This window comes from Tenrec ecaudatus, chromosome 2, assembly GCF_050624435.1.
Source record: "Tenrec ecaudatus isolate mTenEca1 chromosome 2, mTenEca1.hap1, whole genome shotgun sequence".
NCBI classification, from domain to species: domain Eukaryota; kingdom Metazoa; phylum Chordata; class Mammalia; order Afrosoricida; family Tenrecidae; genus Tenrec; species Tenrec ecaudatus.
This window is the reverse complement of record NC_134531.1, coordinates 253,678,565-253,703,496: the sequence shown is the minus strand read 5'-3', so window position 1 is coordinate 253,703,496 and position 24,932 is coordinate 253,678,565. Positions and strand designations below refer to the sequence as shown.

At 44.0% G+C, this 24,932-nt stretch overlaps 1 protein-coding gene across 1 annotated transcript in view; it reads left to right on the top strand.

Annotated features, from left to right (window-relative positions):
- CRYBG3 (crystallin beta-gamma domain containing 3) overlaps positions 1-24,932 on the top strand; it is a 149,437-nt gene that overhangs the window by 99,044 nt on the left and 25,461 nt on the right. Inside the window, exons 13-18 of the mRNA XM_075542432.1 lie at positions 2,492-2,618; positions 9,082-9,224; positions 9,338-9,464; positions 10,634-10,666; positions 21,136-21,245; positions 23,346-23,472. Of these exons, the coding sequence (XP_075398547.1) occupies positions 2,492-2,618; positions 9,082-9,224; positions 9,338-9,464; positions 10,634-10,666; positions 21,136-21,245; positions 23,346-23,472 (667 nt within the window). The remainder of the gene's footprint in view (positions 1-2,491; positions 2,619-9,081; positions 9,225-9,337; positions 9,465-10,633; positions 10,667-21,135; positions 21,246-23,345; positions 23,473-24,932) is intronic.

Below are 24,932 nucleotides of genomic sequence, written 5' to 3'. Positions count from 1 at the left end.
ATATTCTGGATGTGTACGTCATATACCACAGATTTGATCTGGCATATTAGTAAAAATCCTTCCTTGAGTATGCGAAATTTATTTTTGTACTTGTAGAACATATCTGACTTGGACAAATGCATGTTTAGTGTTTGCTGCCCTCTAGTTTTCTCAGCACACATGCTTCTTGTTAATCCTATTAAAATACTTTCGTCTTTTCCCTCTGTTGAAATCTGGGTGTTTTTCATTTTAACTGGATCGGTTTAAAACCAGTGTCTGCTACATAGAAAATTCCTTGCTAACATCCAGAATCTTTTTGGCAACTATTTTATAAACATCTGATACAAGTATTAGGACTTGTAATACAGTGTGAACACTTCTCATTTTAGATGGCAATTATAGAAGAATCTAATGCCCCATATATTGTCCATTTAGAAATATACAACTGGCTTCATGATTTTTTGTGGGGGGCGTCTTTTCTCACTTTTGTTGGTCATCTGTAAATCGTGCAGGCTCATCTGCATCCCTGTCCAATTGTGAGGAGTCTGCAGAAAATGAATCTTAAAAATAACTTTTAGGTAGCTCCTTCACAGGCGCTTTAAAACAGCGGTTCTCAAGCTGTGGGTTCACAAGGGTCACCCAATTCAAAACAGTAGCAACGAAAATAATGTTATAGTTGGGAGGTCTTCACAACATGAGGAACTGTGTGAAAGGCTCGAGGCATTAGGAAGGTTGAGAACCACTGCCTTAAAAAGTGAATGGGAAAATAATGGAGTTTTCCCGTGAACTTTCTGAATCCTCGTATGTCACATGCACACACACACACACACACACACACACACACAGCTTTAATCAAAACTGTTCGAGCACTAAACCTGAGCAGATCATGTTGGTTATGCCCCACAGATGGGACCCTTCATCCTATCACGGTCTCCCATCTGTCCTTTTTAAGAGCCCTGGGAGGCCTCCCAGGCGACACACTCGTCCCCTAACAAAGGCCCGGGGTTCAGTCCACTCCGCGATGACACAGGGAGAAGGCTGAGCAATCTACCTGTTGAGGAGTCAGCTTTGGAATCTCCTCCCGAGCACAGTTGTGTTCTGACACAGCTGAGGCACCGGGAGTTGGAATTTATTCTTTGGTGACTGGTAACACTTCTTCTGTGAGCCTCGGGATATGTGCGCTTTGTATTCTCCTCGTGTAGGTATCGCAAAAGCATGTTTTGAGTGGCCGCTCTGACTTAAAATACACTTGGAATTTGCAAGCGTTCTTGTGTCATTTATTCTTACGTAAGCAGTGGTTTCTGAGTGAAATGTCAGTCTCTTCGCAGAGATAACAAAAATACTGAGATAGATGTACAGGGAGGCTCCAGAAAGTGTGTGGGTGAGTGGAATTCAATGATAATGGAATTTCTCTGTGAATTTTTTTAAAGCCCCCGCATATAAAGTTTGTTTATTTCAACTCAAGTAAATCTCGTCTTCTCCTGCCTTGCACACTCCACCACTCCTGATGTTTGGTGACTGGTAAAAACTTAAAAAAATAACCAAGTCTGTGGAATCTGGGTTACACCCTCCCAGCTGCAGCAGCAGGTGAAGAGGGGAAAATGGGTAGTAGCTAGCTAGCGACCAGATTTCATCTTTTTGAGCTCATGAAATCAGAAGTCCCAGCCCAGGGCTCAGGACAGTCCTTGGAACCGACCCAATTGGAGGAGTTCCCACCCCAGCTCTTCAGAGTAAAGAGCGGAAGGTATTTCAATAGCCATCTATGCCTACTGTGGGCTTACTGCGCATAAAAGCATCTCGATAACTAACGGTGTTTCCCAGTCTTCTGTGCTGTTAGATTTAGACCAGCAGTCAAGAAATTGTCCCTAAAATGGACTCTCTCTGTACGTTTCCTGTATGCGTGAGCGTCCCTGATAAAATGGTCGGACCAGAATGTCCCACCAGTAAATATTTACGGCTGCCTTTGTGTACATGTAGGACTGGCATCAGGATAAATACCAGCTGTAGCCTTCTCCAGTCTCTCTTTGTAAACACATTTGTCAGTGTGCCGTAGATCTGATGAGCTGATCCTCTGATTTGAACTCAGAGTGTATGTTTAGAGTAGAAGCCATTCTGTGACTCCCGAAGGACTGGATCGGTAAAAAAGAAGCAGTTAAGTGTGGATCTTAATGTTGTGCGTGTGGCACGTTCCTGCTTGGCCCTTTGGGCTTCCCATTATTTCTCCTTGGCAAGCTATACTGTGGCCACGGTGCAATGGAAAACCTCCCACATTCAACGAGCACTGTGCTCCTGCACTTTTAAGAATCGCCTTCCGCTGGGCAAGACTTCCAACTATAAAGGTGCTCCGCAGAGCTTACGCTGTCTGGCTTGGTAAATGGAAGCACAAGCAAAGCAGTTTTGCTTTTTCGCATACGGTGGTGAGCAGCTAAGCGCTTTATCACGATTTTCTCCTGCGGACTTTCGCGACTGCAATTGTAGTCTTGGCTCAGTTGGCTGGCCTCTCTCTCTCTAGGTGGGTCGCCTACGAAAAGGAGCATTTTAAGGGCCATCAATTCCTGCTTGAAGAAGGAGACTTTGAAGACGGCTATGCCTGCATGGCACTGAGTGGCCCCATCATGTCTTTCCGGTACTTACAAGCTGTGAGTTAGCGTCTTTATTTTTCATTTTACTTATGCTCCTCCCACCCCTCACCCCGCCAGTGAACAGTTGTGATGGCCTTTGGCAGAACATGAAATGATCAGATGACTCCACCCCGTGAGAGCGACATAGTGTACTGCTTATTTGGCATTCTTTTTCTTAACGGTCAAAAGCAGGGGTCCTCAAACTTTTTAAACAGGGGGCCAATTCACTGTCCCTCAGACCCGTTGGAGGGCTGGACTATAGTTAAAAAAAAAACTATGAACAAATTCCTATGCACACAACACATATCTTATTTTGAAGTAAAAAAACAAATGGGGCAAAAACACCTGGCGGGCCAGATCAGTGTCCTCGGCGGGCCGCATGTGGCCCGAGGGCTGTAGTTTGAGGACCCTTGGTCAAGATGATTAGTGACTGTGCATGTTTACATGTCAGCTGTTAATGCCATAGTTGCTTTCTGAACCCCTGCTAGGTTAGAGGGACTGTGCTGGGTATTGGACATACGGTAACCAGAGATGGAGTCCCTCCCATCACACGGCTAGTGCTCTGTTAGGGAAGAGAGTCACAGTCTTCCAGTCTCAAATGGTGTAGCAGGCCTGCCTTTGTTTGTTTTCTTTTGTAATCTGAGGTTCTGTACCATGTTTTCCTCTCAGTCCCTCAGGATCCATGTTTTGTGACCCTGATAATACTTACTTTTCTTTGTTCCAGAATATGTAGACTTAAAAGAGCACCTTAAGACTGGAAAAGGGGATTTTTTTATCTAACCAACGGTTTAATTTGAATATGTATATATTTATTAAGTATTTGCACGCTTCTCAGATATGTCGTTTATTATTAAAAGTTAGGTTCATTGAAACATTCTCGGATGAGATTAAATAAAAATGCAAACATATTTATCCAAGTTGAAGTTTTCTATCTAGCTTATGAACTTATTTTAAAGACTTCCCTACCAAATTATACTTAGAAAAAATATACAGTCCCCACACATAGCATAGACATGGGAGCAGATGCTTCGAGAAATCCCTTGTGACTGTGACAGCCCTGTTGTTGTTGGTTGAGGTGCTGGGACTCATAGCTACTCTGTCTGCAGCAGAAGAGACACTGCTCAGTCCTGCACTCTCCTCACAAGTGTTAGGCTTGAACCTGCTGTGCCAGCCCGTCTCATTGACAGTCCTATGTGGGTTAATCGGTAGAGTGGATTTCTCAGCTGTCTCTAACCCACAACGGAAGCGAGCACTACGTACAAGATCTAAGTGGAAGTAGCATGAACGAAACAAGAGGCCAGATGGAAGTGCTGCACACTGCAGTGCAGTTTCCCGTGTCTTGGCCTCCCTATGTGGAACATTCTGGGTGTACTCAGGTCAAATACCGGACACGCTCCTTAGGGATAGTGTGGTCTGTGTCATAGAGTGTTTGGGAGCAGACACCAGAAATGTGTTCCTAATTCCAGATGAGACAAGCATCTATATGGACGTGGAGTCTTATTTATTATTATTATTATTATTATTATTATCACCACCCTGGGGAGAGGAGAAATTAATAATCATAATAATTTGACAGACATCATGACCAAAAGGAATACAACCGTACTTAGACTGTAGAAACGAAGGAATTTTCCGTCCTTAGATTATAAGGCTTGCTGGAGAATTCTTGTTTTCCCTCAGCTTTGTACTCGTTTAGCTTGTGTGTGTGTGTTTTCTTCTCTATTTCATGTCCAACTTTCACATGCATCTGAAGCAATTGAAAATACCATGGTTTGGGTCAGGCAAACCTTAGTCTTCAGAGTAACAGCCTTCCTTTTCAACACTTTGAAGAGGTCAGTGTGTTTTTGGATCTCCTTATGATTTTAATTTTGGATTAATACATATATAAAATTATCCCATACTTCAGTCACATCCAGCAGAATTGTACATTTGCTACCACAATCAGTTTCCAAACATTCCTGTTCTGTACAGACCCCTGATGTCATCACGCCTTTCCCCCTGCCCCCAAAACCCTATTCCACTTGCTGACTCTATAGGTTCATTGGTCCTGACTTTCAGACCCCCGAAAATGAAAAAATAGACATGCACCGCAACTTCAAGAGGGTGACTCCCAACGACATAACTCTTCCGAGATAGCCCCTAATATGTACAAACAAAACCCTAACAAACCAGTACAACCCCCAGTACATAAGATTCTGGAGACCAGCTCAGGTCTAGCGTGCATCGTTTAACTTTGGAGTTCCATTTATTATGGTTAGACGTTAGTTCTCTTTTCAGACCTCGAGCCCAGGTGGAATCTGAGACCCACATTAATGGTCCTCAGTGGGTCTCGTATCACACCCTCCGCTGGGGAACATAGCTCAAGAGCTCCAAGGCTTCCTCAGCTGAGGCTTTTGTGGACTTTAAAAATAATCAAGATTACTGATCCTTAAGACTGTCTTTGGGCTTGAAGAAAGTACTTGTTCAATTTCCCTAACAGTGGGGAGTATTATCCCTGGAACTGCATTAAACTATAATTTTTTTCAGTTGACTCAAGTGCTTTAAAAAAAAAGTGAAATGGAATACAGCAATCAGGTCATTCTTCCTCTGTCGCTGTGCCTTCTCAAGCAACCCCGCTCTGTCTACAGTCGGTGTGACGCTGCCTGTTACTGCGCCCAGAAGAGTGGAGGAAGCTGGTAACCAGTTCACCCCGCAGAGCTCCTCCTGGTGACGGCGCTACGGTCTGTCCAGCAGGGTCACCTTGTTGGGGAGGACTCATCAGCCATGTTGGAGGGTGTAAATTTTGGTGGATCTGAGAGAAGATGAATCCAGGCGAGTGGCTTCAAAGGAAAGAAGTACTTCTGATAAAAAAAAAAAAAAAGCTGAAGAGAAGAAATGATGGGGCCGGAAAGACTCAGTGAATAAACAAAAGCAGAAGATGGAATGAGGTGGATGATCCCACTTAGGAAAAGTCCTACAGTTCAAGCCAGGTCTCTGGAAATGTCAGTGCAGGCAAAGGGCCCAGATTCCAGCTGCGGGAGTGCATGCGTTTGTGATAGCGGATGCTGTCCGCACTTGTGTCTGGCACTGGGCCCTGTGACTGTGAGTCCCTCTTTCTCTGCTCAACTTCAGGCTCTTTCCTTATCAGGGGACCTATGTCACCAGGAAGTCCCCCAGTCTTTTCCCCCAGCCCCACCCACTCCCATATGGTTCTTGCCCTCCCCTCTCACGTCCATCACAGCAGCACACAGGCTGTTTGACAAGGACAGTGCACAAGCACCACCTGGCACGTACACATGCAGCTGTTCTGTGCCCTGGTCCCACGTGTCACCCATTTCTCCTGCTCACCTCTTCCTACCACCCTAACGGCCAAGAGGAGGTTGTTCCCAGGGCAGCAGTAGACACAGAGATCGTGAGTTCAGAGCCACCACCCTGGGGAGAGGGGAAATTGCAAACGGCTGTAGAACTTGGAAGCCTGACTTCACATGGGTTTTTTGCTAGGACTTGAACAGGCCCTCCCCCCCCCCCCCCCCCCCCCGCCACGTACATCCTCACAGCCATGGATACTCAAGCTGCCTTGAGCTTGGCAGGCACTTTAAGCATGTCCTGGCTGCTCAGGTGATGGAGATCCCTATTCAGTATCATCAGATCTTTTGATGCGCATCCAGATTGTAACCGTACTCCCCTGGGGAGGCTTGTGTGCCCTTGACTCAGCTTTGTTCAATGAACTAGAAAGCAACCCAGTTATACCCTTAAATTCTGCATCTGGAAAGTAATACCTGTCTGCATCTCCGGGATTAGAGAGTCTCAAAATAGCTCATATGCAAAAGTGTTTTTGAATGAGGTGTTAGTGTTAGTGAACGGGAGAGTAGGCAACAGTAACCAAGAACAATAAATTTTCCCAGCTCAGTTTTTTATTTGTTCTTGTTTTTTTGGAGAGCCATGTAAAAGTAGTGAAGCTGTCAGAATCTCTCAGGTTCTAAAGATAGACTCTTTGAGAAGCAGTTGTGAAGGCACACAGTAACGAGTTAGCAATTCTTTTAAATAGGTAAAACGCCTTTTTGTTTATCTTAACATCTCAAATGTAATTTTGTGTCAGCTGCATCAGCAGTATTAATAATCTAGAAAATTGACAAGTATAAAGAAGTTTCAAATTTCTCATGTAAAACATCCCATCATCCTCAAATTCCATTTGTGAAAGCTTCCTTGTAAAGGAAATCTCAGAGGACCTGTAAAACATTAATTTTCTTCTTTTCCTTGTAGATGCCTTATTGAAAACGGTGTTCTTTTTGCCCATCTTCTGGACACTGCTTTACTTGTTTATCTGAAATGACGGTGTGAGGGATGGGTGGGTGGGAGTCTACTCTTAGATTATATCCAGAATCTATTTAAAAGAGGATACCGTACTTCATTTTTTTTTATTTTGAGAATTGAGGGGTTAACATCTTCCAGAGGTCTAAGGAATTGTGTGGGGTGGGGGCAGAATTTTTAAAATGTGTTCTCTATTTTCTCATCAGAGACGTATACACATTTACATTCATTTGAGGGAAAACATAAAGGCTAAAGACAGTCCAGATTCCATGTATTTAGAAATTTCTTACATTTTTATTTCTCCAAGTCTTTCATTTAGGAAATATTTTGTTTTCTTTTTACTAACTTGTAATCTAACCAGCGTTTAAAAGTTTGTGTGTTTGTACTGGCCTTTCCACCCTTAACATTTGCACTGGCGCACTAATGAAGAATTAGGACCAGCAGACAGACAGATGGAAACCCTTAGGACTCGAGTTCAAACTCGGCCTCACTAGCTGGGTGACCTCCAGCAAGTTACGTGGTTTCCTTAGTGGTCAAACTGGAGCGAGGATAGTGTACTTTCATGAGCAAACACTCCTGGACAGTCGGAGCTGTAGACTGTCTACAGTCCGGTTGTTAACAAACTTTAAAATTCGACTTCATATTCCATCAAGCAATGGATTTCTAAAATCCATTAGCCATTTCTGGAAGTTTACATTCATTTCAAGTTTTCACTGTTACGTGGTTGGCAGTTCAAAACCACCTACACCTCTGAGGCAGAAAGACGGGGCTCTTTACTCCCATCAGCAGTTACTGTCTCATAAACCCGCAGAAGGGCCTCTGGGAATTGGCATCGACTTGATGGCAGTGAGTGTGGTTTGGGGTTTGTAGTGTCTTGGAGAAACTTAATTCTCACAAGGGGAATTTTAGGGTCAAAAATGGGCTTTTTGGGGGGAGGGGCTCTTTTAGAATTTATTGCTACAATATCTTTTTAAATCATTTGCCCATTACCAATCTGATCATACTCATAATGACCCCATAGGACAGGGCCACACTGTCCCTGTCGCTTTCTGAGACTGGAGCTCTTCAAGGAAGTGCAGCGTCTCCTCCGGCTCCCACGGAGCAGAGGGTTGTTTCGAACTGCTGACCATTCGGGAAGCAGTCGAACTGGTAACCACTTGGCAGTTGGAAGAAATTTGGTGGCAGTGAGTATGGAGGGTTTGTTTGTTTTTTTTTTTTCAGTATTCTGATCAAGTGCGGATAGTTTATATTCCCAGCAGCAGTGTTTCCTGACAAAAGTGGATTTTTAGATATATGGTAATTTTAGACCAGTGAAAGTGATAACTTAAATGCTTTCATTTGAACTTAATGCATTTATTAGTGAAATGAGACTTGTTTTAATGGTACTCTTTTCTGTTTTAGTACTTGTCAGTATCCTGTGCCTATTTATTTATTTAGAGTTTATGTAGCTTTGTTTTAAAACTATTGATCAATTTTTAGATATTTTGCAATTCCGTATCATTTAAATTTTTTAACACATATTTTTTTGGTCTAGCAACTCTTACTAATTTTTCCTGTTACACATTTAGGCTAGTAATATCCTCTCTTGCCTTGCTGAGTGTATGTGTACTTTTTGTCTCATGATGTACTTAATGCGAACTTATATTTTATAGGTTTAATTTTGGACTATGGTGAGATACAGGGATCCAATTTTTCCCTTAGGAGTTACCACGTTGTTTGCAAATCATTGATTACATGTGTTTGGAATGTTATCTGTGAAACACATTGAATCCCGTGGCTTTTTGTTGTTGTTTGTTTGACAGCCACCAGCACTTAGGAAGGAAGGCTTATAAACTAGCGCCGAGGTGGCATTTGCCCAAGAAGTAAGACTTGAGTCTACTGAGAACTAATGTTAAGTATGAGAGCCACGTCATCCCAGAGGGCTACCACCTTCAATTTTATCATTTATATAGTCAGTTTAGCATTGATGTGCCAATATTACATCGTCTTGATTGAAAGTAACTTCAAGCTGATTTTTGTTATTTCAATGACTTAGGAATTACCAACTCATCCGGCTGTTGCTGGCTCGTTGCTGTTTAGAGAAATGGTGACTGTAGAATTCTTTTTGGTACCGATAAGTAGGAATGGTGCTGACGGAGCAGTCTGCAGCAACGAAGCACGTATGCTTTCCTAAATTTTCTTCTGTCTTCAGAATTTTATAGAATCTTCTATCACGCTGTTCGAATCGGACCTGGAAAGCGGGAAGTTTGTTGACATTATGAATCAGGAAATTTCTGATTTAGAAGCAATTGGCTTTGGCAGTGAAACAAGATCCATTCATGTGAAAAGCGGAGTGTAAGTTGCTGCCTCTCTGCCGACGTCCGGAGGTTCTTGGGGTTTTTAAATTGTTGGTTGTTGCTCAGTTCTGCGTCATCACTGTTTTCTTTCTTTCTGTCTTGTTGTTTTAGATGGGTTGCGTACCAGCAGAAATTCTTTTGTGGAGAACAATACATTTTAGAAAAAGGAAAATATAAGTGCTTTTTTGATTGGGGAGGATCAAGTAACATAATCATGTCGATACGACCTGTCCAACTGGTGAGTACAGGGTGAACGGAACGTCGGTTACCCAGTGCCAGGTGACTGGTGTCAGGAACAAGGCTGCCAGTGGGATTGTGAGGGAGGCTGCCTGCGCGTGTAGAACTGAAGCTTCGTGTGGATTTCCATAGACTCTCAAAGAACTGGAGGAGCCCTGTGTCATGGGGTCTCACGCGTTGGACTGCTAAGCACTGAGCCAGCATTCCAAACCCCCCAGCTGCTTTGCCGCGGAGAGATGAGGCCGTCTGCTCCTGGGGCACCCTTGGGAGTAGTGCCCCTCTAGCTTCGAGGGTGGTGGCAGTTGGAATCGGTTTGGCAGGGGGATTTTTCAGGCCCTGGAGAGCTAATAAGTATTACTAGCACATGAATGAAATGGCTCTTTAATGTGATCAGTAAATTCATTGAAGAAGTATTTAGGGAATGCCTCTGATAGGTCAGGCACTGGGCTACTTAAGACAAAAAGCAATGGCAACTGCCCTTGACCAACCTGGGTCTCTTAGCGGCGCGTGGTCTATGGACAATTCATCACACTGTGATTACTGAGTACACAGTGCTCCGTGCCACAGATGGGGATTCACGAGTGATGTCTTTAGGAGATGGAGGCAGCTTCTCTAGACAGGGCAGGGGGACAGAAAGGGCATTGATTGAACAAAGAAGGAAGGATCTTGGGTGCAGAGTCACCTAAGTGGTGAAAAGAGGTACTGGGTTGGATAATGGCAAACCAGGTAGAGTGATAGGGTGACTGAAATAAGTGGTGGGAAGTGGGGGCTGACTGTCCTAGTGCACGTGAGCCATGAGTTTATTCCAGCTACAGTATCATTCAAAACTAATTGACAGCAAGGTTAATTTAGGGCAATTTGGTAAGTTATTTGAGGATCATGGCCACTTCAAGGTTCTTTGTTTTTTTTTTTCATGACATCATTTTTTAATCGTTTTATTAGGGGGTCATACACCTCTTATCACAATCCATACATACATCAATTGTATAAAGCACATTTGTACATTCATTGCCCTCATCATTCTCAAAACATCAAGGTTATTCAATAAGTTGGCCAGGCCCTTTTTCCTTTTTTCCTCCCCTTTCATTTTTCAATATGTATGTTCATGATTTTTTAAATTATTAAGATGCTATGACTAAAGTTTTAAAATGTTATTAACATATTTTTCAGGAACCACTTGGAATAAATGAGCCTCCGCACTTGGTATGTGTAATAATATTCTTACTTGTAGTTGTTAAGTGACTTACCCAGAACATCTGTGCACGCATTCGCTCCCTCCGGGAACTCACGTAGCTCGCGGCAGGGAGGCTTCTGCTGTCGTGGGGACCTGTGAGCAGAGGAGTGCCGGTCTGTTAGTGATTGCTTTGCCTGCCTTGGTCACGGTTCCTTTGCCCTTCCCTCCTGAGCATGTGCCCCGTACCCCTTTGGAGCCCTTCGGGTGAGACTGACCTGAGCCCTCTGCACTCTGCCCTCTCCCTGGCCGGCCCATTGTCAATGTCATTCTTTTTCACCACATGCTCTTCCCGGAGCAATAAACAGTGTGGAGAAATCATGATTCTGGCATACTCACCGTGGAGATGCATTTCTAATAACCTAGCTCGAAGAAATATAAGGGGCTTCAAAAGGTTTGTGGGAAAATTTCATCGACTTTTTTTTCCCTTTAAGACCGTTTTATGGGCATACAATTCACAAACCATAGAATTCAACAGTTCTATCAACAAGGGCTGTACACTCCTCACCACAGTCAACCCCAGAACATGTTCTTCTTCGCATACACATGGTTAATAGTGCACAAGTCCATTGTCTTTTTATTCCATTTTCCCACACGGTTTTGAAGTTTCCTCATGCTTCTTTGAAAGGCTGGTAAAATTATCATCCTACCTCTTCACCTCTGGCGGGTTGGTGGTTTCGAGGATTGGGTAATACTCTAGGCCCAACATTAATTTCCTACCCTTTGTGGACTAGAAATTGTACCTATTTAGTACTTCTGATCACTCTGTGATGTCAGTGTTAACCCCACGTGTAGGTAGGGAAAGCAGGGATTCGAAATTGAACTATGGAGTCACGCTACCAGAGGTAATGAGGGAGATGACGTGTAATATGTTAATGAACTTGATGGAACCACGTTTCGGGGTCTTTGTGACCGTCGCTGTGTGGTGTGCACAGGTCAGCGGTGGGAGAAAGGGGAGGAGGGCAAGAGACTGCGGCTCTTCTGGCTAATTTTAAGAACAGGTCCAAAAATGTGTGTCAAAAGCTGAAAAGACTGATTGATTATAACGTTTGACATTTGCCACCTTTCCACCACGCGACATTTGTTTTCTCTCAAATGTGTCTGGTTTTCAGAGTCGGGTCGGCCTGTACGTGTTTGAAGTCCGCTCAGATGAGCCGTGTTTTTGTTCCTGGTACTTTGAGGTTTCCTTAGTTTCTGATTAGCTGAGTCCTGTGTCGAGCATTTCCTGTCTAAATGTAATTGAGTTGTACTTTGAGTCACTTCCTGCCTGTGTATTTCAAATTTTCCAAAGCTTCAACTGTGGGGTTTGAACGCACTTTTTCATATGAATCAGAATGATGTGAACAGAGTAAGAATTAACAGAGATGACCCCAAACTGCATTTTTATCCCTGTGAGTTTTCGGTACAGATAAAAAGTCACATTCTTTTAAGCTCTGTTCCTTCCCCCTACCACCTCCTTCCTACTTTTTGTGAGCTTCCTTGTATAGGACAGCTTGCTGGGAGGATTTTCTTTGTAGTATTTCCAATCCTACTCTAAGAGAGAGGAAGAAGCCGACTCGCCCAGTGAATAGCCGCAATTCATTTTTTTTTCTGGCTATGGCTCAGCGACTGCCTTGTGAAATAAAAGTTTCTGATGAGTGTCTGATAGCTGGAGATTTGGTGACATGTGCAAACAAAGCCTCCTTAGTCTGCGCGGTATCAAAGCTCATGTTATTTCCACTGGACCCCAGTTTTAGAACTTTCCCTCCCCCCTTGTTTATAATAACCCCAATATAAACAAATGGATTTTGGATGGCACTCAGTCCACTCTACCAAGAAAGCGTTTTCTCCTTCAAAGATAGCCATGACAGCAAGACTGGCACTTGACTCATGGTGCCCAGAGGAGGGGGCATTCCCTGTTTACAGAATAAGGAAGGAAGAGACGCTCCGTCAAGAGTTCAAGTCTGAGAGGGAATTTTCCATTTTAGTTTTTAAGCTGGTTTTAGAGAACCTCTAGTTACCTACCCATACTCGGTTGTGGAAAAGCCAGAGCTAGTATGTGTATATGTATCTACTGATGTACATCAAGGCATGTATGAAAATAAGAATATCGTTAGGACATGTTATCATAAAATACGTCTTTATTGGCGCACAGTGATACTGCCTTTTTAATGGAAGAGATTGTTCTACCCTATGGCAGAAAATCAATCACTAAATCTAATTACCAGCTTAAAATATATATGTTCGTAAAGACAGTTCTTCATAATTCCCAAACCAAGAATCGCACAGAAAGTAGGGTTGTGTTTATGTGTCATTCTCTTTCTCTCCTAAGAAAGTACTGTATTTCAAAGATTCCACCAGATTAAATTGCCTAAAGAACTGTTTAGTTTAAAATGGAGGTGGCGGTCAGGAATATTCTCTAGGTATCCTGTTCTATATAAACAATTCCCCCCTTTGACACAACCAGCTTTCTTTCCTGGGATCTCTTTCAAGTCCATTCACAGCTGTAATTAAAAGGTTGGATGTCTTTAAATATTGAGTTCATAATCCTTTTCATATCTCATTCTATTTTAAAAAAATAAATAGCAACCAGATCTTGTCTTGTGATAGATCATCTGTCCCCTGTTGATTTTGAAAGTGATCATGGAATCTCATATGTGATCATAAGAGATTATAGTGATCATTATTCTTTAATATCCTGAGGTACAGAGGAAGAACAACTTTAAGGCAAGTCGCAGTGAGACTCAAGAGCCTTCAAGGAAAACTTTTTTTTTTAAACTACAATCAGATCATTGTATTAGTATCCAAAGATCAGAAAGAACCTGAAAATTTCTTTTTTTTCCCTCGCATCACTCTGTTACTTATGTGAAGCCTCGCAGCCAATTTTTATTTATTCATTTTTAATCATTTTATTAGGGGCTCATACAACTCTTATCACAATCCATACATACATCCATTGTATGTCAAGCACATTTGTACGTTCGTTGCCCTCATCATTCTCAAAACATTTGCTCTCCACTTAAGCCCCTGGCATCGGGTCCTCATTTTCCCCCCTCCCTCTCTACTCTCCCCTCCCTCATGAACCCTTGATAATTTATAAATTGTTATTTTGCCATATCTAGCCCTGTCCAACATCTTCCTTCACCCACTTTTCTGTTGTCCGTGCCCCTGAGAGGATGTCAAATGTAGATCTTTGTAATCGGTTCCCCCTTTTCAACCCACTCACCCTCTACACTCCCAGTATCACCACTCACACCACTGGCCCTGAAGGGATCATCCGCCCTGGATTCCCTGTGTTTCCAGTTCCTATCTGTACCAGTGTACATCCTCTGGTCTAGCCAGACTTGCAAGGGAGAATTCGGATCATGATAGTGGGGTGGGGGTGGGGAGGAAGCATTTAGGAACTAGAGGAAAGTTGTATTTTTCATCATTACTACATTGCACCCTGACTGGTTCCTCCCCGAAACCCCTCTGCAAGGGGATCTCCAGTGGCCTACAAATGGGCTTTGGGTCACCACTCTGCACTCTGCACATAGTCATTCACTATGGTAAGATTTTTTGTTCTGATGATGCCTGATACCTGATCCCTTCAACACCTCGTGATCACACAGGCTGGTGTGCTTCTTCTATGTGGGCTTTGTTGCTTCTGAGCTAGATGTCCACTTGTTTACCTTCAAGCCCTTAAGATCCCAGATGCTAAATATTTTGATAGCCGGGCACTATCTGCTTTCTTCACCACATTTGCTTATGCACCGCACCCATTTGTCTTCAGCAATCATATCATGTAGGTGAGCACACAGTGATATGATTTTTTGTTCTTTGATGCCTGATAACTGATCCCTTCGGCACCTCGTGATCACACAGGCTGGTGTGTACTTCCATGTGGGCTTTGTTGCTTCTCAGCTAGATGGCCACTTGTTTACCTTCAAGCCTTTAAGACCCCAGACACGATCTCTTTTGATAGCTGGGCACCATCAGCTTTCTTCACCACATTTGCTTTTTTACCCTCTTTGTCTTCAGCAGTTGTGTTGGGAAGGTGAGCATCATAGAATGCCAATTTAATAGAAGAAAGTATTCTTGCATTGAGGGAATACTTGAGTGGAGGAACCTGAAAATTTCTTTCACAAATCAAAGAAAGTTGTTCACGTACAATCAGGGATGTAAAATCATTAGAGAGCATGTCATTGATTTGAGAACTACATAATGAGTCCAAAAATTGCATTCTGATTTTCACTTGTGGGATAAAAGGGAGCACAACTTTTGGGATGGATCAGTCGTTGTTTCGTCTTGGGGTTTTGTCTTACTTAATCACAACGTGATCATTTCTGCTTCAAAGCACAGTTAGAAAGAAGAAATACGGCGTGTGAAAAGCCACCTGGTAACCAGTGGTGGAGTCTTTCCCCCGTTTTCACCTGGCTCCCTCTGTGTGGGACCGGAGCCATGGCAGTAAGGGATCGGAGCAATGAACTTCGTTTGAAAACTGTCTTACTTTTGGCTACTTGCCTAGGTTCTAAGACACCTATTCAGAGTTGTTTTGTGTGTTTACTATGCATAATTCTAGAACGGAAATCCGCTTAGATAGCTTTTCCCACAACTTAATTTTACCAAGACAAAGAAATGCCCTGAGATAATCTCAAATTACAATTAGTAAGCACAGCGTGATGAGTCGGCGCCTAACAAGAAGAAACAGAGCTAACTTCCTTATGCACAGCCGCAGAGCAGAATTGTAAAAATAGACTTTCTCCAGGAGCACTTACAAGGTGATTAGAATGAGGTGTCACTTCTGTGGAGCTGGTCTAATTTGAGGTGACCTACATAAAAGACGGAGAAGTCCAGGACATTCCATTGTGCTCATGCGAAGCCTGGACACGAGTCCAGAGGCAGTCGTTCTGACAGAACAAGGGAATACTGCATGGTTTAAAGTTAGGAAAGGTGTGTGTCAGGATTGTATCCTTTCAGTATACTTACTTGATTGTGGTGAGCTCTGTGTAACCATTGAAATGGATATTAGAACTTAGAGGAGTAAAATAAAGAACATTAATTGAGATGTATCGAGCACTTTTTGACGACGTTTAATTTCATATTGTCTTTTGGAACCCTAGTGGAATTGGGCTGTATGCAGAATGAGGCATCAAATTTGGAGAAAGGCGGATAAACAACCTATGATATGCAGGTGACACACACCTTGCTTGCTGAAAGCAAGGACACTTGCTCATGAAGATTGCAGCCTTGAGAAAGGGTTATACTTCAGTGTAAAGCATACCCACATCCTCACAATGGGACAGTGTATAATATCATGATAAAAGGAGAAAAGATGGAAAGGGTCAAGAATTTCATGTGGCTTGGATCCAAACTCAGTGCTCATGAAAACAGCACTCAAGAAACCCAAACACACTGCATTAGCCTAATCTGCGACACAAGTGATGAAGATCACGGATGTCATTGTGGTGCACTTGACCCAAACCCAGTATTGTCAGTCACCTCATATGCCTGTGAAAGTTGGTTAAGGAATAAGGAGACCAAAGAATAACCAATGCACTTGAATTTTGGTGCTGGCTAAGAATGTTGAAAATACCATGGACTGCCTGAGGAATACAGCAAATCTCTTTTGGAAAAAGCCCTGCCAGAATGCAACTTAGACACTACGATGGTGATACTTACCTCAGGTACTCTGGACATATTATTGGGAGAAGCTGGTCCCAGCAAAAGGACATCCTACTTGGTAAAGTAAAAAGTTATTGAAAAAGAGGAAGTCAAAAAAAGAAAAAGAGGAAGTCACTTGATGAGGTTGATTGACACAATGGTTCTGCAATGACGGACTCAAGTTTGCACAGGACAGAGCGGGGCTTGGTGCTGTCGTCCACTGGCCGCTATGAGTCAGAACGGACTGGACGGCACCTAACAACAACATATTTCTCACTTATGAGGTAAAACTAAATTCAGGTCAACAGAAAATCTGGGCAAACATGGTAATCCATTGGCTCAAAGATACATTTTGTGTCCATATATGTACGTATGTACAAGGGTAAGTTGAAAAAGCGTTTTTCCCAGCTCATCCTGAACGGGTTTATCCCAAGCAAACTATGTAAGCTTGCCTCTGTGTTCAGTGGAAGGCTGCAGACAAGTTCTCACAGTCGTACGGTTGTCTTAGTCGTCTTAGGGTGCTGTGTTCGTGTTCTGAATTTTATCTCTGGGTTTTAATAACCATTTCAATGGTGACACAGAACTCCCAGGCAAAATTCATGATGAAAGGGTTTGTAAGGAAGCCAACGAGCTGGGATGCCAGGGAGAAATGCTCAGGGGTGAGTTGTTTGTCAGGACATGTCACAGAGTTCGATGGGGTCACCTGCCCAAAGGGCATACCACTCTGCGGTGAGCTTCAACCTGAGGCATTCAGCTCAAGGTCAGCGTGTCAGCAAACCCAGCTTCCTGAATTAAGTGCCCAGAGGCCCCTCCGTTCCACAAGCCTGCCACATGCGCAAAAGCACCCGGCGTTAAATGCTCCGTGGTTTGGGAAGCCCATCACTCTGTCCACGCTCCGGCTCCTGGTGCTGAGCTGCTCCTTTGATTTTACTTATAGCTGCCATCTGGATCCAGGAGGCTCACTGCACAGGGATCTCGAGCCCAGAGGATGCATCCGCTCCTGGCTCTTGCTGGCAATGAGATCCCTCCCCTTGCCTGGCAAAGAGCTCATTGTATACATAGCAGGGACTGGTTCACAGGTGAATCTTATCAGTATCTTCCCACCTTCTTACCAGACCCGTGCAGGAAAAGGCCATTCCGTGGGAGTTCATCGAGTCTCAGTGGTGCGATCAAATTAACATATGATCCTTCACTCAAAGATAAAATCATCTGTTCTCCAACTCCGGACGGTATCTTATTTGTAAGACCTGGGGTCTAGCAGGAGGTTTCCATTTCCAGGAATTGCCTTCCTACTCATCTTAATCAGCGGGCTTTTTTCCAGGCCGCTCCAGAAGCAGCTTTTCTCCCCTCAGCTGTAGCCTATCAGTCCTTACCTCCATTACAAGTAACAGTAACTAAGATCGCCGGTGAACATTCTGTCCCTTTCCACACCACCGACTAAGGTGGCATGTCTTAATCTTAACCCGGTCCTGTTCCTTAGCAGATAATGACTTCCAAAATGGGATGAATGCCACAGGTATATGAAATCTGGAATTATAATATATTGCATAAAGGATTATAGCTGGAAGAGCTATATTGATTGAGTGTAACCCTGGTGCTTTCTAAAAACGGCATACCCAGGCCAGTCTGCCCAGTCATTGAGTGCGCTCAGTGATTTCGAGGGGCTAAGCTGGGCCAGTTGACTCGAAGGTAAGGAATTGAGCTCAGAAGGTCATGGTAACTTTTTTCTTTGGATTCCCAAGGGGCAGGATGATAACAGGAGCTTATGAAGAACATTTAAGAACATTGAAAAACGTATTGGTTAATTCCAGGAGAGATGTGCTGAGAAATGTTGTTGTTTCCATCACCACAGTGAGCCTGCTCATTTTTTTCGGGAGCATATCTGATGGGATTTTTTTCCCAGGCTTATCTGATGGAATTTTTTCCTGGGAAATCTTACCAGGTTCACTCTACAGCTTCGATCGTGCCTCTTCAGACTTTCTTATCCCCCAAACTCAAAGAACATTGACATGGAACATGATTTAAGACACATTTTGGTGTGGTATGAATCGAAGAGTGCAGAATTCATAAGGAAAGGGTTTGAGAGATACAAACACGCCTTAAGGAATAGATAAACCCAGGTGGAAGAGGATATGTTGGGAAGCAATAGATAAGCACTCCGATATTTTTGTTTAAAAAAGGTTTCTGTGATTTTGTAGCAATACTTACCTCACACATATGTGTGTGTGCATATTGCATGTGTATGTGTATCTAGTTATGCAAACTAATTACTCTGAGCATGAATACAGACTGAAAACTACAGGCGGCGACCCCACCATGTGTGCTATCTGAAATATACTTCGTGTACACTGTCAGTTCAGGATTTAACATTTCGTAGCTTCTGGCTTAGATATTGATGTATAAATCTCAAGCTCAGCAACAGAAAGCTAACAAACGGGATACCGGTAGCGATCGAGGCAGTGTGGCCTCTGCTTCGTGTGGATTTTCTTCTTGTTTTAATGTGAAAGACTTGTATGTGGGAGAAATGCCTCTGCGTTTGGAGGTTAAAACTGACTTGCCTTTTTATCCTTGACATTTCATAAACCTTTAAACTTAAAATCTGACAAACTGCTAATCCAAATTTATGTCCTGACTGCGGAATTTGGAGGCAGTTTTCTCTGGCTGTCAGGAGCCCAGGTGGGGCTGTGAGTTGACACCCACTAGCTGCTACTCGGGAGGATGACGGAGCAGTGTGCTTCTGTACATGCGTACAGCCTCGGAGGCTCCTTGAGGCAGCTCTGCTCTGCCCTCTGGGGTCACCGCCCTGAGCAGGAGTCAACTGGAGCGCATTGGGCGTGAGTTTTCCCTGGATATGTAGAATTGTTTCCTGCTTGGGGACTGTTCCACAGGTCAGTCTCCTTTCAGGCTTCTTTCGCTGGCCGACTGAAGGACTGTGATATCAATTTGGCCGGTTCATGCAGTGCATGGTTTCACAACGGGCAGCCTCGCCATGCACCTCACAGCTGGTCAAGGAGACGTGGTGCTCTCACCTCCCTGGCTTCAGTCGCTCCTAACTAGCAGGTGGAGCAAGTTTAGATGAGGAGACCGTGAAGAGTTCCCCAGAACTGTCAGAGGACTCTTGGCATGAGGCACACTTAACATTCTCAAAGAAGCCTTGTTCCTGGTGATGAGAAACGGTGTGCGTCCTTAGCACAGCAAACACTGTGGGCCAAGTTACATCCAAGCCTCTTTGTGTTAGGAAATATTTATAAGGCTCATTAATTTTTATCTTGCCTATTAAAGACCTAGGCCATTGCAATTGTGGGCTGATATATATCTGGTCCGAAGGGAATTAGGTTTGAGATTTCATGAATTTCCTGGGGGAAAGGAACAGAAGTAGAAATGGAGTTGTAGCTCCCTGGAGTCTCTACATTTGAGATACTCCTGTCCTTACCCCGAAGCCTGCCTGCTAACCTTCCTGACACAGCTGTCCCTTTTCACCGCATACCTCGCTCTAAGCCCATCATTATCTTTCCCACCATCTGCTCCCGCTCGCTCTCGCAGGCACACACGAGGGCCCCGTTTCATGGTTTTTCTTTCTGCCTCGCATTAACTGTGCAGCAGGAAGGCGCAGGGAGGAGAAAGGTGTGCTGACCAATCTCCATACTAGTTCATAGCTCCTTTGCGTGCGGTGCTCGGCTAGTCGCCTCTTCCCTTATACATGCGGTCTCGTTGCTGTCCCGTCAGTTCCGACCCAGGGTGACCGTGTGTGCGCAGCGTACAACTGCTCCATCGGGTTTTGAAGGGTGTGAATTTTTGGAAACAGATCACCAGGGCTTTATTTATGTCAAAGCAGCACAGGGTGCACTTGAGATCTGCCACTTTCTCGGTTCGTAGTCCACTGCGGACACCTGGCACACCACGTCACAACTCCTCGGTCACCTGGTTGGTGCTGTGGGGTATCCCCAAGTCGACTTTGACCTCAAACTGACCCTGTGGCAAAACGTAGAGCTGCCTCGTAGGGTGTCTGTGCCAATATCTTACAGGGACAGGCTACTCGGCTTTGTCCTGCTGATATGCTGGATGGATGTGCGCCACCAACCTTGCAGGAAGCAGCCCAGTGTTTTGCTAGTGTGCCGCCAAGGTCTCAGCATGTGTTGTTGTTGTTGTTGTTGTTGTTGTCGTCAGGGGCTACAGAGGTGGTTCCGGCTCACAGCGGCCCTGTGTCAAACAGCACAGCCGGGTCCTGGCCATTCACACGAGTTCTTGTGTTGGAGGCCATGGTGTCAGTCCGTGTGCAGGCTCTTCCTCTTTCTCGCGACCCCTCGACTTGACCAAGCGCAGTGTCCTTCCCCTGTCTGAGTTGGAGTGTCAACACAGTGACACTCCGGGGAAGGAGAATTCGGACAGTCTTTTACAGGTAGAGCTCCTCCCCAGGCCTGAGTCCGGGAGCCCTGGGCCGTGGCAATGGCGCCCTGGGCTGATAGCTGAGTGACCCCTGGTGCGAACCCACCAGCCCAGACAGGAATCGCAGTCGCTGCCGTAAAGATGTACACCTTTAGAAACCTTGGGAGGGCCGTTCTACTGTGTCCCAAGGGGTCACTAGGAAGCAGAATTGGCTTGATGACGGTGGATTTGGTACCCCGAATCTGACTTAGGAGTTGAATGAAAATGGTAGCTAAGGAGTCAGTCATCCTTACTGTTCTTTCCTTTGATATTAGGTGAAGCACTAGTGGAATATCCTCTGTACATTTTATAAGTATGTGAAACTAAAGGTTTTCATGCTAAAATCAAACAACCCTTTTGTTTCATTGTTGATGTATTGCTGTTGTCCTCGTAGCTCAAAGCTTTTCAGAGACCACGGTTCCAAGGGGAATGCGTAGACATCACGAAAGAAGTTTCGGATTTGACTTCACTCATGCCGTCGTCTTTTAAAGTCCTTAGGGGCTGGTAAGTGCGCTGGACTTTGTTCAGCTTTTGTTTAATAGCTGTTGTAATTCAGAGAGAGATGAGATGCTCTGGTTGTGTGTTCGCACACACGGTGCATTTTAAAATTTTTCATTAATATTACTATTATTTTATTTACCATGCAACTGCAAACTATGTGATAGCAACTTCTGAATGTGTAGTGTAGGCCATCGTGTGCTAGAAAAACACCAGGATGCTGACTCAGTAACGTTAGGAGGCATTTTGATGCTTTTATTCTCATTGCTCCTCTTAGATTATTTCTCCTAAGTATTTTGAATGTTCATATTGTAGCTTCGTTAGAGTCTAGTAGACTGCACTAAAGCATATCTACTGCTTTATCCAAACACACAAATTACTTCTGAGATTTTTTTCTTTTAATTTTTAAAAATATTTACTCTTTCCCATTTCACACATTGAGGATACTACGTTCAGTGTTGGGACTTCCCAGTACCATAACCTGAATGTCAGAACCGTGATTTCTTTTCTTTCATTAAACAAAACAAAAAAACGTTTTTGTGTTCTTCCAACTACAAAAGAATACCGAACCTCTCTCACGTATCTGAACCTATGCAGGATTTTCAGGGCCGACAGGTGTGCTGTGTTTCTAATGCCTTTCTTATAACTAATCAAAGCCTTCCAGGTTTTCCTTCAAGATATCTTGGGTTTATCCCTTTTTCTCTTTTTTTTTATTTGAGGAAATTTTTACTGAGGATTTTTTTTAATTTGAGGAGAGTTGAGGTAGTATAATAGCGAGACAACTTGAAGGAATGAGTTGCTGGCCCCAGGGGTTCAAGACCATGGTCTTGCCTGGCATCGAGGTCAGTTGGTGTAGCATCGTTTACAAAGACAACATTCTACATCCTCCTTTGGGAGTGGGGCCTGGGGTTTTACAAGACTGTTTGTCTCTCCCCATCTGAAAGAAGGGGAGAAAAGTGTAGACCAGACCTCGGAATTACGAAAGAGGATGCGGTTGTTGGTCAGGTTGGGCTGCTGACTGCAAGGTCAGCAGGTCGAAACCACTAGCAGAGAGAGAGGGAGAGCTCCTGTGAAGAGTTACCATCTTGGAATCAATACTGACTCATAACGATACTAGAGATCAGACAGAACTATGAACCCACAAGTGCAGTGCTGTCTGAGCTCTAGGATCGTTATGAGTCAGTATTGATTGTTTCAGTAGCAGTGAATGAATGAAAGATGGATTGGATCCCCGGGACTATTGATCTTCAGGTGTGGAAGTGAATTCACCCCCATGTTAGAATCATCAGCCATTTCGGACCCAAAGGCTAGAATTTCCCCAAAGCCAGGGGTTAGGAAAGGAGAAATGGACACAGGAAGCACTAGGACGCGAGATGAGTGACTGGAAATTGAGAGGACTGACATGAATGACTTGAAAGAAAGTGTGGATAAATTGTTGAATATAAAACTGATGATTTGCTTTGCAAACCTTCAGTCTGTATTTATCACAGGCCAATTGCAGCCCCATTATTTGTCCTGAAACCCGAGTCAGTACTTTTTACTGCTCTGCTTTAAATACCATGGTCATTCTCTAAGTCTAATCAGATCCAATTCCAGCTCCTCTTGTTTCTGGCTTTGCTATAGCTAATTTCATTTACCTGGCTCCTTTTTCAACTAGACGATAGCCTGGGATAGAATTTATGTGTCTCCCCCACTAAAAAACTTTTCATTTCTTCACATACTTAATCCCCAGGTTTTTGAATCTCAGACTCTGTACCTTTAAGTCACTTGAGTGAAGGGATGCCTTTAGCTTACAGCATGTTGTCTTTTCAACTTGAGCTCTGTTGTCTAATAGTTGGCAGGCCTTGGGCAAACTACCTAACTGCTATGTGCCTTAGTTTTACTATGTACAGAATCGAGCTTTTGTTTCTGTGTCCTACAGTTATGGAGAATTCAGCAAAACAATAGATGTCAAGTGCCCTGTGGTGCTTAGCTTAGCCATGGTGGGCATTCAGAAAGTGATAGCAGTCTGTGTTGTGTTGACACGTCTTTGGTACTTTATGACTCCTTGCAGGATGCTGAGTCTGAATGCGTTTTCCCTGAGCGTCTTCCTGCTTGCCTTTTCAGTTGGCTCCTGTATTACCAAGGGGACAGCTCTGTCCATCAGTGTGTGCTAGAAGAAGGCCTCTATGCGGACCTTACTTCCTGTGGCTGCCCAGCGTCCGAAGTCAAATCCCTCAAGCCCATCGGCTATGTAAGTACGTCGCTGAGTGCATGGTGGCTTAAGGCTCTTTTCTGGTCCAGTTGGTTCTGACTGATGATAATGTGGAACTGGAAGAAAGGAGGCAGAGAGAACATCAGAGTTTGAGTAATTTGCTTGTTGAGATTGTACACCAATAACATTGAGGTTTCCTAACAAAGCCAGAAGTTTGTTTTTGCCCCCCCTCCCCCACAGTAATCTTTTCCATTAATTTGTATACTTTATTTAGCATGAGTGCAAAACCCAAACTAGAGTAGTATGGACCTGCACCTGAATCTCATTTTCACCCTAAAGCCAGTTTGGGGGTCACAGGCAAGGTTACACAGTTTTCTTACCTTTAAAAAGGAATAACCTTTACAAGACTGCTGGGATATTAAGCAAGATGATTCTTGTGAAATGCCCAACAATCGATGAACTGTCAATACACACTAGCTATTTCCATCACCGTTTTTACGATTATAGGTATATTAAGAAAAATAATAATTTGTCTTGTTCTTCTAATAGATAAAAAGTTGTAGGACCATCTATCCGCCTGCTGCTCGGTTTTACAATGCCATTTCAAAATCACTTTATGAGTGATTGTAAGCCTCGGTTTGTGGAATCAAGGGCTTTCCTACCTGCTAGGACTCTTAAGTCATGTTGGGGCCCACACTTATACTTGGTTTCTTTTCAGAAAAACAGGCAATAGATCTTAAGATTTTTCAGTATGAGCATAAGGAGAGCGTTGCTGTGGGACATCAGCTCTCGGCTCCTGGTCAGCAGGGCGCGTGCGCATGGGAGGTAGTGGGTACCTGGGGTGTATGGAAGATGCATCATTGTGATGTTTCCTGGGGACATGTGTCGTCGGAGCCGAGCTTTACGCAGAGCAGATAAGAAGCCCTGTCAGCCAGAGCAGGGAGAATGGCCATACAGGGAGGGGTCTTTTATCTCGCAAGCTAAGCAATGCGGTCTTATTTCACAAGGCATTCTTGGAAAGCGCATTCCTGGTATCTGGCTAAGAATAGAATCTTGGCCGAGGAACAAGAGTAGAAGTAAAATTCTTGGTGTCCCTCAGTGGCCCATTAGTCACCAACTTGGAGAGAGTACGTGGCTGCTGTTGCCTTATCTGTCATAGGGAAACTGGTAAGAGAAAGACTGGGGTCTTGGCCCGTCACGGCAGCCATCGTCAAGGCTGAAGAGATCATTGGAAAAGTAGACTGCATCGATCAGGCTGGACTTTGCTTTTTACCACAAAGAGGACTTTGGCGTTTAGCGTGATTCTCAACACTTTGGGCACATTTCCATGTCAGAAGCTTCTGATTTAGTTCCCTTTCTTTAGGACTCCTGTCTTGGAAGCACCAACACCCCCTACCCCAGCCCCACCCCACCCCGCCCCGTCCACCCATGTGAGCTGGCAGTCCTACTCCATCTGAAAGGAATTTTCTAAGCACTTTTAATGGTCAAGCCAGGCAGTT